At 54.1% G+C, this 18,374-nt stretch overlaps 1 protein-coding gene across 1 annotated transcript; it reads right to left on the bottom strand.

The window, feature by feature from the left end:
* Window positions 1-36: 36 nt before the first annotated feature.
* Window positions 37-12,726, bottom strand: NAALADL1 (N-acetylated alpha-linked acidic dipeptidase like 1). The gene is made up of 18 exons (XM_025879241.2): window positions 12,533-12,726; window positions 12,274-12,446; window positions 12,073-12,194; window positions 11,592-11,714; window positions 8,244-8,527; window positions 8,054-8,158; window positions 6,253-6,338; window positions 5,989-6,108; window positions 3,211-3,296; window positions 3,064-3,127; window positions 2,883-2,950; window positions 2,578-2,669; window positions 2,406-2,496; window positions 1,428-1,509; window positions 1,171-1,344; window positions 1,007-1,094; window positions 806-898; window positions 37-484 (listed from the first exon to the last, which is right to left on the bottom strand). Exons 1-18 carry the CDS (start codon window positions 12,724-12,726, stop codon window positions 298-300), a joined length of 2,232 nt encoding a protein of 743 aa, XP_025735026.1. The 3' UTR covers window positions 37-297.
* Window positions 12,727-18,374: the final 5,648 nt, after the last annotated feature.

Genomic DNA, 18,374 nt, shown 5'->3' with positions numbered 1-18,374 from the left:
TGCTCGTCCCTGAGGGGTAGCTCTGGTTGGCATTATGCGTCCCATCCTTACCCACCCACACCAAGAGTGCCACTCCCCACCGCTCCTGTCTCCTGTGCGTCACCCTTTGCCAACCAAGAGCCAGAATGAGGAAGGCTTCACTCCCCTCAGGTGTCCGCAACTGGTGGGACCCTAAGCTGTTGTCTCAGAAGCTTAATAGGGTCCCATGATTGTGCCTCAGGTTGGCATCAAGGAATACTGGGACACACCCAAGAACGACTGGAGTGGGATAGGTTGAAGGACGGTGGGGAGCTGGGGTCAGAGGTCAGCCACAGGCCTTAGGGTGGCTGCTGCACCCTCCAGGGCCACCACCAAGATGCTGAGCTGCCTCTGCACTTCAGCCCAGGCTGCAGATCCAAGGCCTGTGTTCATGGCCCTGGAGCAGGCGTTGGCCAGGCCAGGGAATGTGGCCACGGAGCCGGTGCGGGGTGCCCAGAGCACATGGCTGACGGGAGATACAGCGGAGAAGCAAAGTCACTCGGGGACCAGGAAAGAGAGGAGCTTCAGCCTGGAACGGGCTCATCTGTATATAGCAAGGCACAAAAGCGCCTCCCCACTGCCTTTGAAAGCTGGGGCCCTTAGAGCAGTGGTGGTGAGAGACGTAGGTTACAGTCCCAGGGTGACTTTGACTGATTTGCTTCCCATCCTTTGAACTTGATTCCCCAATTGTTTCAGGGGGGTGGGTTGTGTTCTAAAGGCCAGATTCTCCTCCCTCAGATGGGTGCCCATTGCCCAGCCTCACCCCACTGCACTTCCCAAGGCTCACCTGTAGTAACGTTCCTCTGGGAAGGCTCGCGGGTTTAGGAAGGTCCGTTCCAAGAGCATCAGCTGGTCGTTGAGCATCCGAACCTGCAGGGGGCTGGAAGTGGCAGGACCTTTGTCACCCTGGAACCAGCAGCCCAGCGGCCAGCCTGCATTCTGCCCCGGATGCTGCCCTCCCAGACACCCGCTTGCTGCCCTTGCTCACTCAGGGGTGCCCTTATGCAGTGCTGATATGTGCTGGTCCAAGGCTGCAGCTGCCCCCTCAAACTTCTCCACTGCAGTCACCAGAGGCCCTGTGGGGAACAGCCAGCATCTTAGCCCTGGAGGTGCAGGGCTCCCCATACCTCCCATGTCAAGGGGGCTCCATACCCAGGCTGATGCTGTGCTGCTCCAACAGGCCCCCCAGGTTCTGCTGGGCAGCCTGCAGAAAACTTCGGAGGGTCTCTCCATAGTCACTGACATTCAGCGGAAGGAAGAGGCTGTCACTGAGCCTAAGCAGCACGCTCCCTGCTGTCCGGGCCACAGCCTGGTGGCTGCCGAAGCCTGCAGGCAGGGTGACCAGGCCAGGGCTCAGTCTTCAGGCCATCCTCCCCCAGCCTCAGGATTCCCTTTGCCCCCCTCCTCACCAGGGTCCACAAATTTGTCCACGTAACCAAAGGTGTCGAAGGCTGTGTGGTAGGTGGGGTAGATCCTGGCTGAAGTCTTGCTCTAGGGGAACAAGGCCAAGGTGACAGGCTTGGGACGAGAAGTGAGGGGGAGGTGTACCAACAGTGAGCTACAACATAGGGACATTACTCAAATCATTGCTACAGCCATGAGGTAGGTTCTAGAATTCCTACTTTACAGAGGAGGACACTGGGGCTCAGAGAGACTGTCGCCTGCCTGACCTCACAGCTAATAGTGGCAGAGCTGGGCCAGCTGCCGGTTTCCCATTTCACATGCAGGAGAAGAGCCTGAGGCTGGGGAGTCAGATGAGAGGATTCAAATCCCAGCTCCACCACCCAGGAGCGGTATGGCCATGAGGGGGAGAAAGGGCTTTTTGGAGCATCAAGCAGGGAGACACAGCTGGGGCCCTCCACATCCCTTACCTCACTTCACTCTGCACACCAATGCTATGAATCCATCCCTGTTTCATACTGTTATTTAATCTATTCTGGGGTAAACATGTTTTCATTTTTTAAGATCTCTGGAATCAGAATGCCTCTTTTGTTTTAAGATTTTTTTTTTCAAGTAATCTCTACATTCAGCGTGTGGCTTGAACTCATGACCCCAAGATCAAGAGTTGCATGCTCCATGGCTTAAGCCAGCTAGGCGCCCCAGGATGCTTTTTAAGTCAATGTCATCCTACAACCAACCGGCAGTATGTCGCCCCCCCTTCAATATTGCATATCACAATGTTGCATCTTAAAATCAGTAGTATCTTAAATTTGATAAAATAACATAGGCGAGCATAAACAGATGCTCAGAGAGGTTAAGAAACTTAGTGGAGGGAGTACAGCTACTGAGTGGTGAAGCCAGACTCAGTCTGCACTAGAGAGGCTCTAAGAGAGGAAGGGGATGGGGGAGCAACGTACCTAGCTGGGGGACAGAGGGGTACCACTCACCCGGTCATAGGTGTAGGCGATGTCCATGGAGGAGATGCCCAGGAAGTGAATGAACGGAGCATAGTCGCTGCCGGCGCCCAGAGAGCCCAGGCTGCGAAAACATAGGTGGTTGGGCTGGAGGGCGCTGGGCCAGCCCGCCCTCCCCGGTCCCCTGTCCTGGCCCTGGGCTCACCTGGGGACCAGGCCGTAGGCTGAGCTGCTACGGTTGGAATACCGGATCCAGTTGTCGTAGATGCTGAGGCCAACCGGACTTGGTGCGGGGATCTGACCGGAAGAGGAATCTAGTCTGGGGCTGGCCCCTCCCCAGGCCCAACAGGCAGTCCTCCGCCGGGCCCACCGGAGTCTCCATCCTAAGCACAGGCCTGCGGGCCCTCAAAAGCCCCCCCCCCCCCCCCGCCCCGGTCCCGGCCTCAGTCCCACCGCCAAGCCCCTGCAACAAGGACCAGCTCCAGCCCCACCCATCCCGCCCCCTTTCACCTGTTTGGCGGCAGCGAAGATGACGCCCTGGACCGGAGGCGTCCCTTGCGCCCTCAAAGTGGCATTGGCTGTGGGAAGACCAGAGAGAGTATTCCGGCCGCCGCCCCTTCGTTTCTCCTCCCCCTAGTCAGCCCAGCCGCGCCGCCCCCCCCCCCCCCCCCCCGCCCTCCGCGCCCCATACCAAACACCGAGATGTCCACGTTGATGTAGGCCACGGTGCGCTCCTGCAGCTTGCTGAAGAATTCCTGCGGGTAGGGGGCCCGAGGTGAGCCCAGCCAGGCCCCTCCTCGGGAACCCCTTCACCACCCGCTTCTCAGGGCTCACTCACCTCGGTGAATTCTGTGGAGCCAATGAGCCCAAACTCCTCTGCCCCCCAGCTCGCAAACACTATTGATCTGCGGGGCCGCCAGGTGCCTGGGGAGGGGGATGAAGGGCTGGAGGACACGGCACCCAGATCTCAGGGTGGCTTGGGGGAGATGCTAGGGACGTGGAGAACAGGAAGGGCCGGTCCGGGTGGGGCAGCCAGTGACAGGAGGTAGGTCCTGCTGCCTCTCTAGCCCAGCCTTCTCCGAGGCGCGGTCCTCCTTTTCCCAGCCTACCCTCGTGCTGGGACCCCGCCCCAACATTGCCCTCTATACCGATCTCAGGTGGTCCCTTCTGCCAGAATGCCCTGCCTCCCCCTTCCTTAGAGGTATGCTTTGAGTAGACCACCCGGCCCTCCATCCCCCAGCTGTCTCCTTCGCGCATCCCATGCCAAACTCTCCGGCAACTTTCTCCACTTGGTGATAATACAGTGAAGTTCTCCTTAGGGCGTTATCCATATTGAGTCAGTCCTACAACAACGCTTTGAGGGATAAGAGCCTTATTGTCTCCATTTCACAGATGAAACTGAGCCGCACAAAAGTTAAATGACTTGCCCAGAGTTACACAGCTGGTAGGCATAGAGCCAGGGTTCAAGGCCAGGGTCCGGCTCCAGAGTCCAGGGGCTTAAGGAATTGGCCACACCACCTCGCACAGCCTCTGGCAGCCTAGAGCACCACATGTTCCTGGTTGTGCTCCCCTCTTGAGCTCCAACTCAGTACCCTTGGATCATTTCTCAGATTTTTGCTTTAATTTTATCTTTTTAAGTAGGCTCCATGCCCAGCGTGGAGCCCAATGTGGAGCCCAACTTGGGGCTTGAACTCAGGACCCTGAGATCAAGACCTGAGCTGAGATCAAGTCCAACGCTTAACCGACTGAGCCACCCAGGTGCCCCCTCAACTTTTGTTTTAAATGAAAATTGTAAAAGTATAAAAGGATTATATGCTTGCCATGACAAATTCTCACTCTTTCCTGCCCAAAATGCATAACCTGAATCTAATCAGACGAACCCAAATTGAGGGACACTCAACAAAATAACATCAAGATCATAAAAGACAAGAACTAAGGAGCTACCACACTTGCAATGTGTGATCCTGCATTGACCCTTGGGTCAGAAATTTCTTTGCTCTAAAGGTCATCATAACATCATCATCAACACTGTTCATTTCCTGATTTTGATCATTATACTGTGGCTATGAAAGAAAATGTTCTTATTTTTAGGAAATACACAGTGATCTGTTTATGGGTAAAGGTGCAGCATTTCTGCAACTTTCAAACACTCTAGAAAACAATATAGAGAGAAAGAGCCAACATGGTAAAATCTTAATAAGGAGTATTTGGGTGAACTGTGTCCAAGGCTCCTTTGTACTATTTTGGCAAGCCTCATGTATTCTGAAATTATTTCAAAATAAAACACCTGAACAACAGAGAGAGAAATTCCTACACTACCAAAGGGGGTAAAGCCACACTCCCAGCCTCTTTCCACAAGCTTGCCCCACTCTGCTATCAGCTGATCTCAACCACACCTGTGGATTTACTTGTTGATTTCAGCAACTCAGTTTACCTCTGGAGTCTCTTTTCTGACCTTGGAGATCAGCACCTTCAACTGCCTGCTTGCCCTCTCCCCAGGAATGTCTCTTAGGCACCTCAAAATCAATATGTGAATGGGGACACATGTACAAAGATGTAATCTGTGACATCAGTACCATAAAGGGGAAGGACAGAGCTTTATAGGAGTAGAGCTTTTGTATGAGATTAAGTTGATATCAATTCAAATTATATAGCTATAACTTTAGGATGTTGTATGTACTGGAAGATGAAAAAGTTCCAGAGATGGATGGTGGTGATGGGTGATGATGGGTGCACAACACTGAATATACTTAATGCCACTGAATTGTACACTCAAAAATGGTTAGAGGGCGCCTGGGTGGCTCGGTCATTTGGGCGTCTGCCTTTGGCTCAGGTCATGATCTTAGGGTCCTGGGATCGAGCCCCACAGCCGGCTCCCTGCTCAGCTCTGAACCTACTTCTCCCCTCCCCTCCCCCACTTGTGCCCCCCCAAATAAATAAATTTAAAAAATAATAAACTTAAAAAAAATAAAATAAAATCCCATACCATCTTCCTGCCAACCTCAGATTAAACTCCAAACTCCCCAGCTGGGCTGCCACCTGGTCCAGGCCCTCCTTTCCACATGCTGTGCCCTCCACCTGGATCCCCCAACCCACCCCAAACTGCCAGCTCCACAGGGAGGCCTTCCTGAGCTCGGGCTTGTGCCCAGAAAGCCCCTTAGATATTCCTCCTTACAGCGCAGACCCCGGTTGTCTCTGCATGCAGCAACTCGGGTGTTCACTGTGGGGGTCTGCTGTGCCTAGAACTGGCCGGGCACACAGTAGGCACACGGGACATACTTGTTCAGTTAACGACTGTCTGTCATCCCCGCCTGAACTGGGCCGAAGCTCCCCGAAGGCAGAGCCTGGGCACCGCCTTGCTCCCGGCGGCGCCCGGCCTCGCTCCACTGGAGGGGCACGGAGGCTCTCGGAAGCCACTGCACGAGTCCCCATACCCCACGGGGCGACTTGAGTGAGGCCAGGGCTGGCGTCCATGCAGGTCGGCCCCCAGGGCCCTCGGGCTTGCCACAAGTGGGCACCGGAGCATGAGACAGAGGAGCTGGGACAGGACTCCTGCGAGCTCAGGGAGGTGTCCCTGCTGGGACAGCTCGTATACCAGGGACCGGGGCCGCCTCACCCTTCTTCAGCAAGGTCCCCAGGACTCGGGAGAGCTCCAGGAGGACGGCCGTGCCACTGCTGGGGTCCACGGCCCCGTGTACCCAGCTGTCCCGGTGGTTTCCGTACAGCACGTAACGGTCTGGCGAGAGGAGCAGAGACTCAGAAACCAGGGGGGAGGGAGTGAGGGCGGGGCCAGCCAGGCGGGGCGCGGGGGGCGTGGTCAGAGGGTGCACGGGCTGGGGCACGGCCCTAGGGGCTCAGGGAGGCCTGAGGGGGTGCTCACCTGGCTCCACCGCGCCGCGGATGATCCCCAGGACGTTGGAGGAGTTCCGCAGCTCCAGGCGGTTGTGGACACTCACGTTCACCTGGCTTGGGGAGCCAAGGGGGCGACCAGAGTCTTGGCCCTGCCCACGCCCCCTCCCAACCCAATGCAGGGGAAACTGAGGCCCAGAGAGACAAAGGGACACCACCACGTCTTTGGCCCACAGGTAACTGGAGAGGCAGCAAGGCCCTCCCTCAGCACCCTTCCCTGCCCCCCCGCCCATGGTTAATCCAAAAACCAAAGCTTTTTGTTGGCTTTTTCCTCTGCCGCCTCTCATACCCTCTGCTCCTCCCCCCCCCCCCCCCCCCCCCCCCCCCCCCCCCCCCCCGCCTCCGCTCCCCACCCTGGCCCCAGGCTGGAAGCCCTCCTTCCACTTAAGTTATAGGTGTTTTTTGTTTTTTGTTTTAAGATTTTGTCAGAGAGAGAGAGAGAGAGAGAGAGAGCCCAACAGCTGGCAGAGGGAGAAGCAGGCTCCCCACTGAGCAAAGACCCAGGCATCCCTTAAGTTACAGTTTTAAACTAAAGTTTACAGTGTCAGTTGGTGGCCCAGACCCTGTCTCCACCCTTCTTCCTCCCCACCCTGAGGACCCTGGGACTCAGTAGAGGCTGGGGGCCCTGGTAACCCCCACTCTACTCTTGGCCAACCTGGAGGAAGGAACGAGGGCAGAGGGAAAGAAGGTGCACAGCCCTAGGGGTTCTCATTCTCTAGGCCCTGAGCCCTAGTCCCAACCCTGGACTGCTTCCTGGATGCTCTCCAGACCCCTCGCTAGGACCAAGTCCCCCATCACGCTGGGAGTGCGGATTCCAGCAAAGGAGCTGGAAAAAAGGTGAGAGTCCACAGACCCCCCAATGGGGGACCCCAACTTAGGCCAAGGATTGGGCGTGTTGGATGCTCATGTGATACCCCAGGCCAGGCCCCTTTGCTGAGAAGACTCCATGAACAATTTTCCAAGAACCTCCCCCGCAAACACCCCTGCACAAGCCAGTCCTCCTGAGAGGCAGGGGGCCTTTGGCCCCCTCCCCTATGTACTTCCCCACCTGTGTTCTGTTTGAGCAGCACAGAAATAGTAAATGTCCTCTATTCACCAGAAAAAAAAGAAAAAAAAAAGAGGAAGCAAGCCCGGCTCTTGTAATTCCAGTTCTTTTCATGGACTCACTCAGTTAAGTACTTATTGGATATTTAGCGGATGCGGGCACTGGGCAGTGACTGGGACAGACACAGCCCTGCCCTTGTGGGACCTCCCTCCCCTGAGCAAGACAAAGCCTGAAAATCAAAAACTAATGATGTAACGTATGGTGATTAACATAACAAAAAATTTAAAAAAAAAAGACAAAGCCTGAGGAACTGAGCAAATGCAGGGGTGAAGCAGGGTGGGGAGAACACTAACAGGTCCACCCGTGAGAGGTTACCGGTGGCAGGTGGGGAGGTTGGTGCTGGCCAGGAATGGCAGGAGTGTGGGGAAGGGTGTTTCAGGCAGATGGAACAGCAAGTGCGGAGGTCTTGGTTTGGGAATGAGCTTGGTGTGTTCAAGGGAGGGGGTGGCTGGAACGTGGAGGTCAGAGGTGAAGTGGGGGTGAAGCTCCGCAGGGCCTTGTGGGCCACGCAGCTGTTTCATTGGCTTCCCTAAAGGCAGGACAGGTATTCTGGAGTCAGGGGAAGGTTGGGAGAGAGAAGAAAGGGAAAGGCTAGGCCTTGAGGTGGGCAGGGAAGCGTAAAAAGGGAAGAGGAGAGGAGCCTTCAGGAGGAAGGGCCCCGCCTCACCTGTCTGCTGGGAAGTCACCATCAGACCGGAAGCCAGGCCCCAACTTGTAGTCACAACCCAGTGCTCCCTGCCAGGCAGCTGGGGCCACAGTTCCCTGGAGGTTACTGGGAAGGAGGTGAAGGGTGTGGGGATTGAAGGTTGGGGGCCACTGGAGGGTGAGCAGGGGACCCCGGGGGCACCAGAGCTTACCAGAGAAGGATTTTTGCATCATCGAAGCCAATGGGTTGAGTGGGAATTAGAGGAAATCCAGGGGCAGCATCAGGGTCCAGGCGGAAGGAAGAGGGATTGGCTGGAAGGTAGGGAGTCAGGGGATCCCCAAAATACTCAAAGTAGGAGCCTCGCTCCACCCCAGACGGAGGCAGGTGCCAGGAGTTTGGGAAGGTCTCATTGGCGGAGCTCTGCCCATCGTTGATGTCTGCGGGGTCCGTGTATACCAACACCCCAGCGACCCCGTACTTGGCAGCGTTCACAGCCTGTGGGAGGTAGATGAGGCTGTGTTTAGGGCAAGGGAGAAGCAGGCTCAGGTCCTGTTCCCTGCTTCCTTCCTTACTATGGAAGATCTGTCTTCCCATGGGCAAAAGGATGTTTGCACCAACCTTTACTGCAGTGCTGCTGAGGTAGCAAAAGACCGTGGGGCATAGGCGGGCTGATGCTTATCAGTGCGGTGGGTACAGAACGAGGGCATTGAGCCATGGCCCACCGGGTGGCTGCTCAGGGGGCAGGGTGTGCTCGTGCAGCCATGGGCAACGCAGCCCTGTTCACAGGAGCCAACAGGTGGGAGTGGCCTGAGTGTCCACCAGCAGGAGGGGACAAGCCAGTGTGCCCCGCGTGTGAGAGAATATTACTCAGCCTCCAAAAGTGATGACGCTCTGACACAGCATTGGTGGGCCTTGAAAACGTGATGCTCAGTGAAGAAGCCAGACGCAAAAAGACAGTGCGTGATTCCTCTTATGTGAGGTTTCTAGAACAGGCAAATTCATGTTTCTAGAAAGTGGGCAAGAGGTTGCTGGGAGCTGGGGAGGAAGTGGGGAGGGGAGATGTGAGTGTTTAATGGGCACAGAGTTTCATTTGGAATGATCCAGAGTCCTGGGAATGGATAGTGGTGATGGTTGCCCAGCATTGTAAAGGTACCTGAGGCCCCTGCATTAAACACTTAAGATTTATTTTATAATTAGATTATTTTAATTTTATGTTGATATATTTTAGCACCATAAAAACAAAACAGTACCTCAAAAAAAAAAAAAAAGAAAAAGAACAGGGACACAATTTATGTACCAATCGAGAATAATCCCCAGGATGTAGTAAGGTGAAAAAAAACATAGCTTGAAACAGTGGATATAGTATGCTGCTTTTATAGAAAAAAAAGGGGAAATAAAAATATATATTCGGGGGCGCCTGGGTGGGGCTCAGTCATTAAGTATCTGCCTTTGGCTCAGGTCAGGATCCCAGGGTCCTGGGATCGAGCCCCACATCGGGCTCCCTGCTCCGCGGGAAGCCTGCTTCTCCCTCTACTGTTCCCCCTGCTTGTGTTCCCTCTCTCGCTGTGCCTCTCTGTCAAATAAATAAATAGATCTTAATATATATATATATTCGTATGCACCTCTTCCAAAAGAAACTGTGGGTAGATCTCCCATAAACTGAAAAAAAAAAAAAAGGTGGTTACCTCTTTGGAGGACGGCATTACAGGAGAATTTTTCCACTCTAAACTTTTTTTTTTTTTAAAGATTTTATTTATTTATTTGAGAGAGAGAATGAGAGATAGCACGAGAGGGAAGAGGGTCAGAGGGAGAGGCAGACTCCCTGCTGAGCAGGGAGCCCGATGTGGGACTCGATCCTGAGACTCCAGGATCATGACCTGAGCCGAAGGCAGTCGCTTAACCAACTGAGCCACCCAGGCGCCCCTAAACTTTTTTTTTTTTAAACTGGAAATTCTATAATCCGTATAATTCCACCATGCCTCTTCCCTCTTTTCTTTTTTTTTCCCCCAGCTCTCATTATGGGCACGTCTTTCAAATACAGATAACATACAATTTACTGCCGTCTTCACTTTATAGCACGGAGTTCAGCGGGATGAAGGACATGCGGTTATTAGACGGCTGTCGCCACCACCCACTGCATTCTTCGTCTCGCCAATTGGAAACTCTGTAGTCACGAAACACTCATCCCTATTCCCTTCTCTCACTCTATACCTTTTTAAATTAAAAAAAAAACCCCATACTTCAAAAAAATCACAGACGTTGACATACTTAGAATTTTTAGTTGAAAAGATGCGGGCTGGGAGGGAGGCAACAGGAGGGATTTAAGTTGAATTATTCAGAAGAACTACTTGCAGGAGAACTTAGACTCTGGAATAGCAAAGTTGAACATTTTGCCTGATCCACCTACTTCCTAAGGCTCAGAGGGGTGAGGGGAGGCATCCAGGGTCACACAGCACATCATGAGTGGTAATGGTGATGAGGGAACAGAAGGCAAGCTGAGGACAAAGCAGAAGCTGCCACCTACACGCCCCCCCCTCCCTTTGGGATATATGTGACATTCCTCAGGCACTCCTGGCTGCCCTAAAGGAAAAATGAATGGTTAACTGATAGAGATCACAGTCCTGCAGGACAGGAGTCTCCCTCAGTTTACAAATGTCCTAGTGGTTTACGAGGAAGAAGCTTTCTTATCAATAACCTAACTTCCAGAGACCCATAACTTAGTTTCCTGAAGCCCTAACATCACCCACCCCTCCATAAAATTAAGGGAGGCGGAGGCGGAAGGAAATGTAAATAAAACTGAATTTCTTTTGAACCTGAGGCCCATTGACAAGGACGTGTGATAGGAGAAATGTAACATTCCTCCAGGAAACTCCCAACTGTCTTCATGTTAGTGCCTCATTAGAGGGAAAAACAACATTGGCTTGACAATAACCAGGCCTCCAGTATCCTGAGAGTCTTTAGCATATGACAGTCCTTCTGGACACCCCCTTTGTGCTCACCTCCCCAACTCCTGACTTTATAAGCAGCCACTCCTCAAGACCACAGGGCGGCAGCTCCTTCTGCCCCCGGGTCATGTCCCGTGCTTTAACAAGCCACCATTTTGCACCAAAGACACCTCAAGAATTCTTTCTTGGTTGTCGGCTCCGGACTCCACCCCACTGAACCTCACCTATATTCCTTTTTTTTTTTTTAAAGATTTTATTTATTTATTTGAGAGAGAGCATGAGATAGAGAGCATGAGAGGGGGGAGGGTCAGAGGGAGAAGCAGACTCCCCGCTGAGCAGGGAGCCCGACGCAGGACTCGATCCCGGGACTCCGGGATCATGACCCGAGCCGAAGGCAGTCGCTTAACCAACTGAGCCACCCAGGCGCCCCCTCACCTATATTCCAAAACTGCATCAATGGTACAAATGTAGCTCACCTCTTCTGCCCCAGCCCAGGGCTCGGCGCACCACCCAGCACTGCTCAGTCCCCTCCCTGCCTCCTGTCCGCAGCTGGCCCCCACCCCACCCAGCCCACCCAGCCCACCCAGGTCCCTGCCCTGGGGGCTGCTGCTCACCTTGGCCCCGCGTCCTGCACCCCCGTAGCGGGTCAGCGCAATGGTGCCTTCCAGTTTGATGCCCTGAGTCTGTAGATTTGTGAAGTCTTCTTCCGTTCCCCGGTTGGCATAGACGAGGAGGCCCTGGTCCCAAGAGGAGGTGATCCTCAGAGCCAGGCCCAGGAAAGAGGGTGAGGAAGGAGAGCAAGGCTGCGTAGCAGGGTGATGGAGTTGGACTCAATATTCCCACCTCACCCAGAGCTTGTAAGCTTCCCCAGGAACAGAGTCATCCCTGGTTTCCTCTGTGTCCAGGACCCTGAAGCAGGCCTGGTCTTGAGTAGGGGCCATTAGCGTTTGCAGAATGACTAGGTGATGCGCGAAAGGAGGAGCAATGGAGTATGGGGGGAGGGCCCCTGGGCCAGGAAGGGAGAAGCTGGGGTGGAGCCGGAGGGAACTGGGCTGTGGCGGCGGGGTGGCGGGGGAGGGGACGTTCCAGGCCCACCTGGGGAGTCCCTGGGGGAGCGTAGGCAGCATATGGTGGTACCACGTCGGGCCCCGCCTGTTCCCCAGTCAGGTTCTGTTCACTCTGGAGGCAGGAAAAGAGGACCCTCCCGGTAGGACTCACTGTGGAGGGGAGGAGGTGTCAGGGCTGGGCCTGGCAGCTCCCCACCACAGGCATCCCCCAACCTGAGCAGCGCCTCACCAACGGTCACGAGGTTGGGCTGCTCCTGGCTGGGGAAGGACAGCAACACTTCATAGGCGGGGGCCTCAGCCGAGTCCAGGCCCGACTCCGGGTCCTGCCAGTGCTGCAGCAGGAGCTGCACGAGGGCCTCATCTCGGGGGCTGGAGGCCAGGTGAGGCTCCCTGGAGAGTTCTCTGTAGGGTGGGCGGATGGATGGCCAGGCACAGGGTTAGGGAGGTGTCTCTGGCAAACAGGAGGGGAGGGTAGACGGCCCTCTCACCTGAGGTTCTCCCGGATCCTGTTGGCATCCAGATGTTGCATGACGGTCTCAAGGATCTCCAGATCCAGGTCCTGGGAGATGCTGGGGGCTGGGACATCGGCCTCTTTGGGGATGGCAAAGTGGCCCAGGATGATCCCCAGCCCCAAGAGGGCAGCGGCCCCTACCACCCCCACAAGCACCTTCACCCACTGCATCCTGTGGAGTCTTGGCAAGCTGGGGTCACTCCTTATAGATGGTGTTGGGTCTAGTTAACCATTACCCTGTGGGTGGCCCTGCCCTTTGGCCCCCAGCTGGCAAGGAGAGTCAGGGAGCATCCTGCAGGAAGGGCCAGGAGCATTCACAGCCACCTCGATTTCTGCATCAGTCACCTGGAAGGGACCCCCAGGGGTATCAAGTCCACAGAGGCACACTGAGGCCCAGACAGGGACAAGGTCTCAGCCATATCTCCCAGTAAAACAGAGGCCAAGCCTGAATGGGAACTCAGAGCCCCTGTTAGAGCAAGACTAGGCCAACTCCCTGCCAACCCCACCTCTGTCTCTTCAGTGTCATTTGTAATACATTTTTTAAAGATTTTATTTATTTGAGAGAGAGGATGAGCAGGGAGAGAGGGAGAGGGAGAAGCAGACTCCCTGCTGAGCAGGGAGCTCCTTGCGGGGCTCGATCTCAGGGCCCCTGGACCATGACCCGAGCCGAAGGCAGACCCTTAACCCACTGAGCCACCCAGGCACCCCTCCTCGGTGTCATTTGATTTCCAGCCCTGGCTGCTAGAGCAGGTTTTGAGTTCAAATGCCATCCTTGCTAGACATAAGCTGTGTGATCTTGGGTGATTCACTTAGCCTCTCTGAACCTGTTTTCTCAGCTGTAAAATGGGGATAATAGACCTATTTCACAAAATTGATGCTGTTTCCATTAAGGAAGTCCATATCTATAGAAATATGTAACCAGTGTCTGGCACATAGTGGGAGCTCAGTAAATTTTAGCCACTCCTGCCTCATCTGGATCCCTAAAATGCAAAGCCTGGGGTTAAAGGAAGAAAGGGGATCCAGAAGAATTCTCTGTATGTATCCTGCAGGGGACCCAGCTTATGGGAGGACATGGAACTCTTAGAGAGGGAGGCCGTTCTAGAGGTCAGAGTCAGGGAAGCCCATTCTTCCTTGGCAAGGTGACTTCCTCCTTTCCCAGACCCTATCTGGAATCCATTCATCTGTTCATTCATCCATCTACCTATTTATCCACCCACCCTCCTGTCCACCCAACCACCTACTCTTCCAACCATCCATTCATTGATCTATCAACTCATCTATTCATCCATCTACCCACCCAGCTATCTACCCACCCATCCATCCATCTACCCACCCACCCATTTATCCATCCCCTTTTCTATCCACCCATCCACCCACCCTCCCATCTATCCATTCGTTTATTCACTCCTTCACTAATACCTGCAAGCTTCATTCATTCATTTGGCTCTGTGATAAGACCCATGCTAGGCCCTGAGGAGGAAAAGGTACCCAGATCTAAGTCCTGGGAGACCCAGGGATTCAAGTCTAGCAGGGAGACAGGCGGCTTTGGGCTCAACCATGTGATAAGTGCCCCTAAAAAGGGAAGACCAGTGTGTTTCCAGTGGGGAGGATGAGGAATTCTGTCTAAAAGAGAACATTTAAGGGGATCTTCCAAGGTTGAGAAGGCATTCAGCCTGCAGAGAAGGCATGGGGCAGAAACAGTCCACGCAAATGGCCCAGCACGTGCACAGGCAGAGGGAGAGGAAGACACCAAGTACTCAGTACAAATACTGAGCGTCTTCTAGGCCTCCAGGAGCCAGGCAGGGTTGGGGAGGTCCCTGGGGCTGTGACTCCTCCTACACCCCCCCCCCCACCGCTGCCCCATGGCCTATCCTGCCTTGGGCCTCTGCCCAGCCACGCTGCAGCCACTGATTGTCCCAAAGATGCCTGAAGAGCTGGGGGAGCTAGGCTGGGGTACACTGTGTGTGTGCGCACGCACGCGCGCCATTTCACGGCCCACTCTCAGAGCAGCCCCCTTCCTGCTCCCAACCCTGTCTCATGGGCACCACCTGCCCCTCACCCTCCCATGTCCATCTCCCCATGTGCTGCTGGTCGGGAGGATCCGCATGTTCGCATGGGAGGACTACAGACGGGGTCTAGCGTGATCCGTGACTTCAGGGAGGCACACCAGGAAGCCATAGCTTTTGGCCCGGTGATTATCAGTACTCGGGATATGACCTTGGATCTTACCAGAAGCCCGTCTGTGTAGGGAGCACACACATTCCTGAGGACACAGGAGGGAGGCAGGCAGTGGGAGGGACATCAAGATCGGCTGATAAGGGGAAGAACAGGCGTGGTAATGATACCATGAGGCCCCAGCCGCGTGTCCTACACCACCCGCTCCCGGAAGGATTTAGTCCCTTGAACATGGGCTGTTCCAGACAGGATACGTGGACAAGAGTGTGTAACATCTGTGCATGACATCTGAGAACTCCAGCTCAGGCTGTTGGAGTCAGCTGGTGTCTACACTGCTGTAGGCACCGGACATAAGCCTGGTCAATTTTCCTTTCCCCGTCTTGGCTCGGTGGGTGGTGTGGCCCCTCCCTGAACATTCTTTTTTTAAGACAGTGTTATAGCATTATAAGTCAAAGCCAAGGTCTGGGGCACAGGGAGGGGAGGGTTGGGGTTTGTACCCTACTACAAAACTCTAAGGCTGGGATATGCCTTCATCCTGAGATTCCAAACACCCAAAGTACAGGGAAGAGCTGGTTGGCAACATGACTCAAGATAGATTTTTCCCAAAATTCCTAAAACAAGTAAACTTGCGCTTCCTTTGTCACTTAAAAAGAAAATTCCCCTTTTTTGGTAGGAAAGAAAAGAACGAAAAGGCACATAGGGATTTAAAAGAAACACAAAGAATCGAGTCAGAAGAGATATAAATGTTAGGTTGATTTAGAAGAGTTGCTCCGGGCAGTTAACAGTTTGTTTACCATGAGGAGCATCTAACTCTGAACCTATTGCATGTGGCAGTTAGAAGTCGTTGTGGCGGGCGCCTGGGTGACTCAGTTGGTTAAGCGACTGCCTTCGGCTCAGGTCATGATCCTGGAGTCCCGGGATCTAGTCCCACGTCGGGCTCCCTGCTCAGCAGGAAGTCTGCTTCTCTCTCTGACCCTCCCCCCTCTCATGTGCTCTCTATCTCTCATTCTCTCTCTCTCAAATAAATGAATAAATAAATCTTTAAAAAAAAAAAAGAAGTTGTTGTGGCAAGAGAAAGCCACGGCCGGCCTGCTGCAGCCAACATGAACATAAAAACAGCCAGACACCATAGGGAAGGGGTAGGGATGAAGGTGGGGTTTGCTTTTTATTTTTATTTTGTTTAAAGGATTTTATTTATCCATTCAGGGAGAGAGAGAGAGAGAGAGAGAGAGAAGCAGAGGGAGAGGCAGGCTCCCAAGGAGCAGGGAGCCCGACGGGGTTTGCTTTTTATTATAAAAGAAAAAGTAACTCCTCTGAAATCTTAACAGAGGAAAGGCTAATCTCACACCCAGAGACTAGACACCAGGACAAAATGACAAATGTTCTGACTCCAGGGCTGTCCCCATCTCCTCACAGAGCAGATATGGGAAGGGGACAGTTGAAGCAAACAAGTAATTCTGTGAAGACAAAGGCTCAGAAACCTTATAGATAGGAATAAAATCTAAACTTCTCTTTCGCTTTTTAAAAAATGTTAATATATCAAAAGGCCTGCCTGCATTAGTGACATGCTAGAAAATAATCCCAAGAGCCCCTTATCAGTACCACGCTCAAGTTGACCCACCAACTCTTCTTTCTAAAACTCGGTGTGTACATGTGTGCTTTTAAACCAAAGCCATAGGACGCCTGGGTGGCTCAGTTGGTTAAGCGTCTGTCTTCAGCTCAGGTCATGATCCCAGGGTCCTGGGATCGAGCCCTGCATGGGGCTCCCTGCTCACTGGGGAGCCTGCTTCTCCCTCTGCCTGCTCTGCCTGCCCCTTCCCCTGTTTGTGTGCATGGTCTCTCTCTCTGACAAATAAATAAAATCTTTAAAAAAAAAAAAAGAGCTTTTTCTTCTAAGGTAGGTCAATCCATCCTTATGCTGAGCTTGTCTTCAGGTGAGGGCCATTTCATCCCAGGTAAGGGAAGGACTGCACCAGGAGGAAGAGGGAAGGGGGCATTTTCCTGCCTGGTTCTCTCCTACGTCTCACTTTCTTTCTTTTTTTTTAAGATTTTATTATTTAGTTGACAGGGAGAGAGAGCACAAGTAGACAGAGGGAGAGGGAGAAGCAGGCTCCCTACTGAGCAAGAAAGCCCGATGTGGGGCTCCTAAGTCTCACTTTTAATGGAAAGTTGGTTATAACGTTACACGAAGGGGAACTTCCCACCAGGAGGGGAAATCCTAACCTGACCCCAGAGTAAGTAACCCCACCCCAACACTCAGCTACCTTGAAGAAAGAGCCCTCCTCCTTCCTTCACAAACTGTGCCAGTCCTCTCTGCCTTGGCCACCTTCACTGGGGGAAAAAACCTGACTCTCCGCCCACCTGCACCTGTACCCCTGACCCTGAATGTGCCTGCAGAGTCACATGACCTCCCTGGTCTTGCCCTAAATTTATGATCCCAAACCTCAAGCCAGCCCTCAGCACTGCCCAGCAATCCCGCTGTCTTTCCCTGGTCCCGGCCTGCTCACTCTTCCTCGCTCCTGGAGGGCAAGCTCACCGTCACTCTGCTGCTCAGGCTTCCTGGAACACTGACTGCTCCCCCAGCCATCCTCGGGGCTCCTCCCTCAGGTCCTCCACATCTTTGCTCCAGTGTTGCTTCTCCCTGAGACCTTCCCTACTGCTCCACCTAAGCTGCGTTCCTTCACCTCCCTCAGGCTTCCTCCCCCCTCTCTCCTTCCAGGTTTCTTCATCGCATCTGTCCCCATCTGACTTACCCCTTATTTCTCATCTCCCGTCCTCGGATGGAAGTCTTAATGGGGTAGGGGTCTTTGTTTCATTCACCGCTGGATCCCCGGAGCCCAGGACAGAGCCTGGCACACGCTCCAGCTGTCTGGGATTTAAGGAGTGTCCGGGGCAACCTCAAGGGATACAAAAGGTGGGCTCAGAACCCCCGGGAAACAGACCCCACCTGAATGAGCCCCAGCGGGACTGCTGAGCCAGCCATGGGGTGGGGGGGCTGCATAACACGAATGCCCTCCTGAGGTGGTGATGCAGGATCTAACAGTCCTCTGGAGCAGGATGTTTCCAGAAGATGATGCCCCGGGATAGAGGGTGATGCTGCTGGGCTGCAGGGTCGGGCCCCCCTCTCAGGCAGGGAGAGCAACCCCTTTACGCTGGGCAGGCGTTGGGAGCCTGCAGGGGTAGTCCACCCACCCTGCTTCCACAGGGCCGCTGAGGCCAGGGTAGGGGCATGGGTAGACCCACTGGAAGTCGGCTAATGGCCGACACTCACTGGCATGCTAACCACTCACCAAGCCCGCACCAGGTCACTAGTCCTCCGAAGGGCCTCTGAGGTGGGCACCATGTTACAGAGAGAGAAGCACACGCGGTTGGTTACTCAGTTGAGGTTGCACCGGCTGGCACCGGGCGCAGGAGGAGGGCCCCCTGTCCACAAAGCTGCACCACCTCTCAGTGTCAGAGGCGGGGGGAGAGGAATCCCGGTCTGCCCCTCACGAGAGACTCGGAATCATGGGGACACAGGAGGCTGATTTGCTGACCGGGCCTCAGTGCCTTGATGACAGAGAGGCCTGGAAGTTCTGGGCACCGCTTGGGACTGACACCGTAGCCTGCTATGACTAGCAGCTCTGCGGGGGGGGGGGGGGGGG

The sequence above is a fragment of the Callorhinus ursinus genome, unplaced genomic scaffold (genome assembly GCF_003265705.2).
Source record: "Callorhinus ursinus isolate GAN/ISIS: 27379988/994484 unplaced genomic scaffold, GSC_fseal_2.0 scaffold51, whole genome shotgun sequence".
Taxonomy (NCBI): Eukaryota; Metazoa; Chordata; class Mammalia; order Carnivora; family Otariidae; genus Callorhinus; species Callorhinus ursinus.
Note: the sequence above shows the minus strand (reverse complement) of the source record. Positions and strands in the feature narration are given on the sequence as shown.

Excerpts from the sequence above, each read along its gene's own strand:
- NAALADL1 (XM_025879241.2), bottom strand. The coding sequence starts at position 12,726 with ATGCAGTGGGTGAAGGTGCTTGTGGGGGTGGTAGGGGCCGCTGCCCTC. Across the intron at positions 6,109-6,252 it reads CCGCGGCGCGGTGGAGCCAG|ACCGTTACGTGCTGTACGGA; the intron begins GTGAGCACCCCC and ends TCCTCTCGCCAG. Across the intron at positions 1,510-2,405 it reads TCGCCTACACCTATGACCGG|AGCAAGACTTCAGCCAGGAT; the intron begins GTGAGTGGTACC and ends TTGTTCCCCTAG.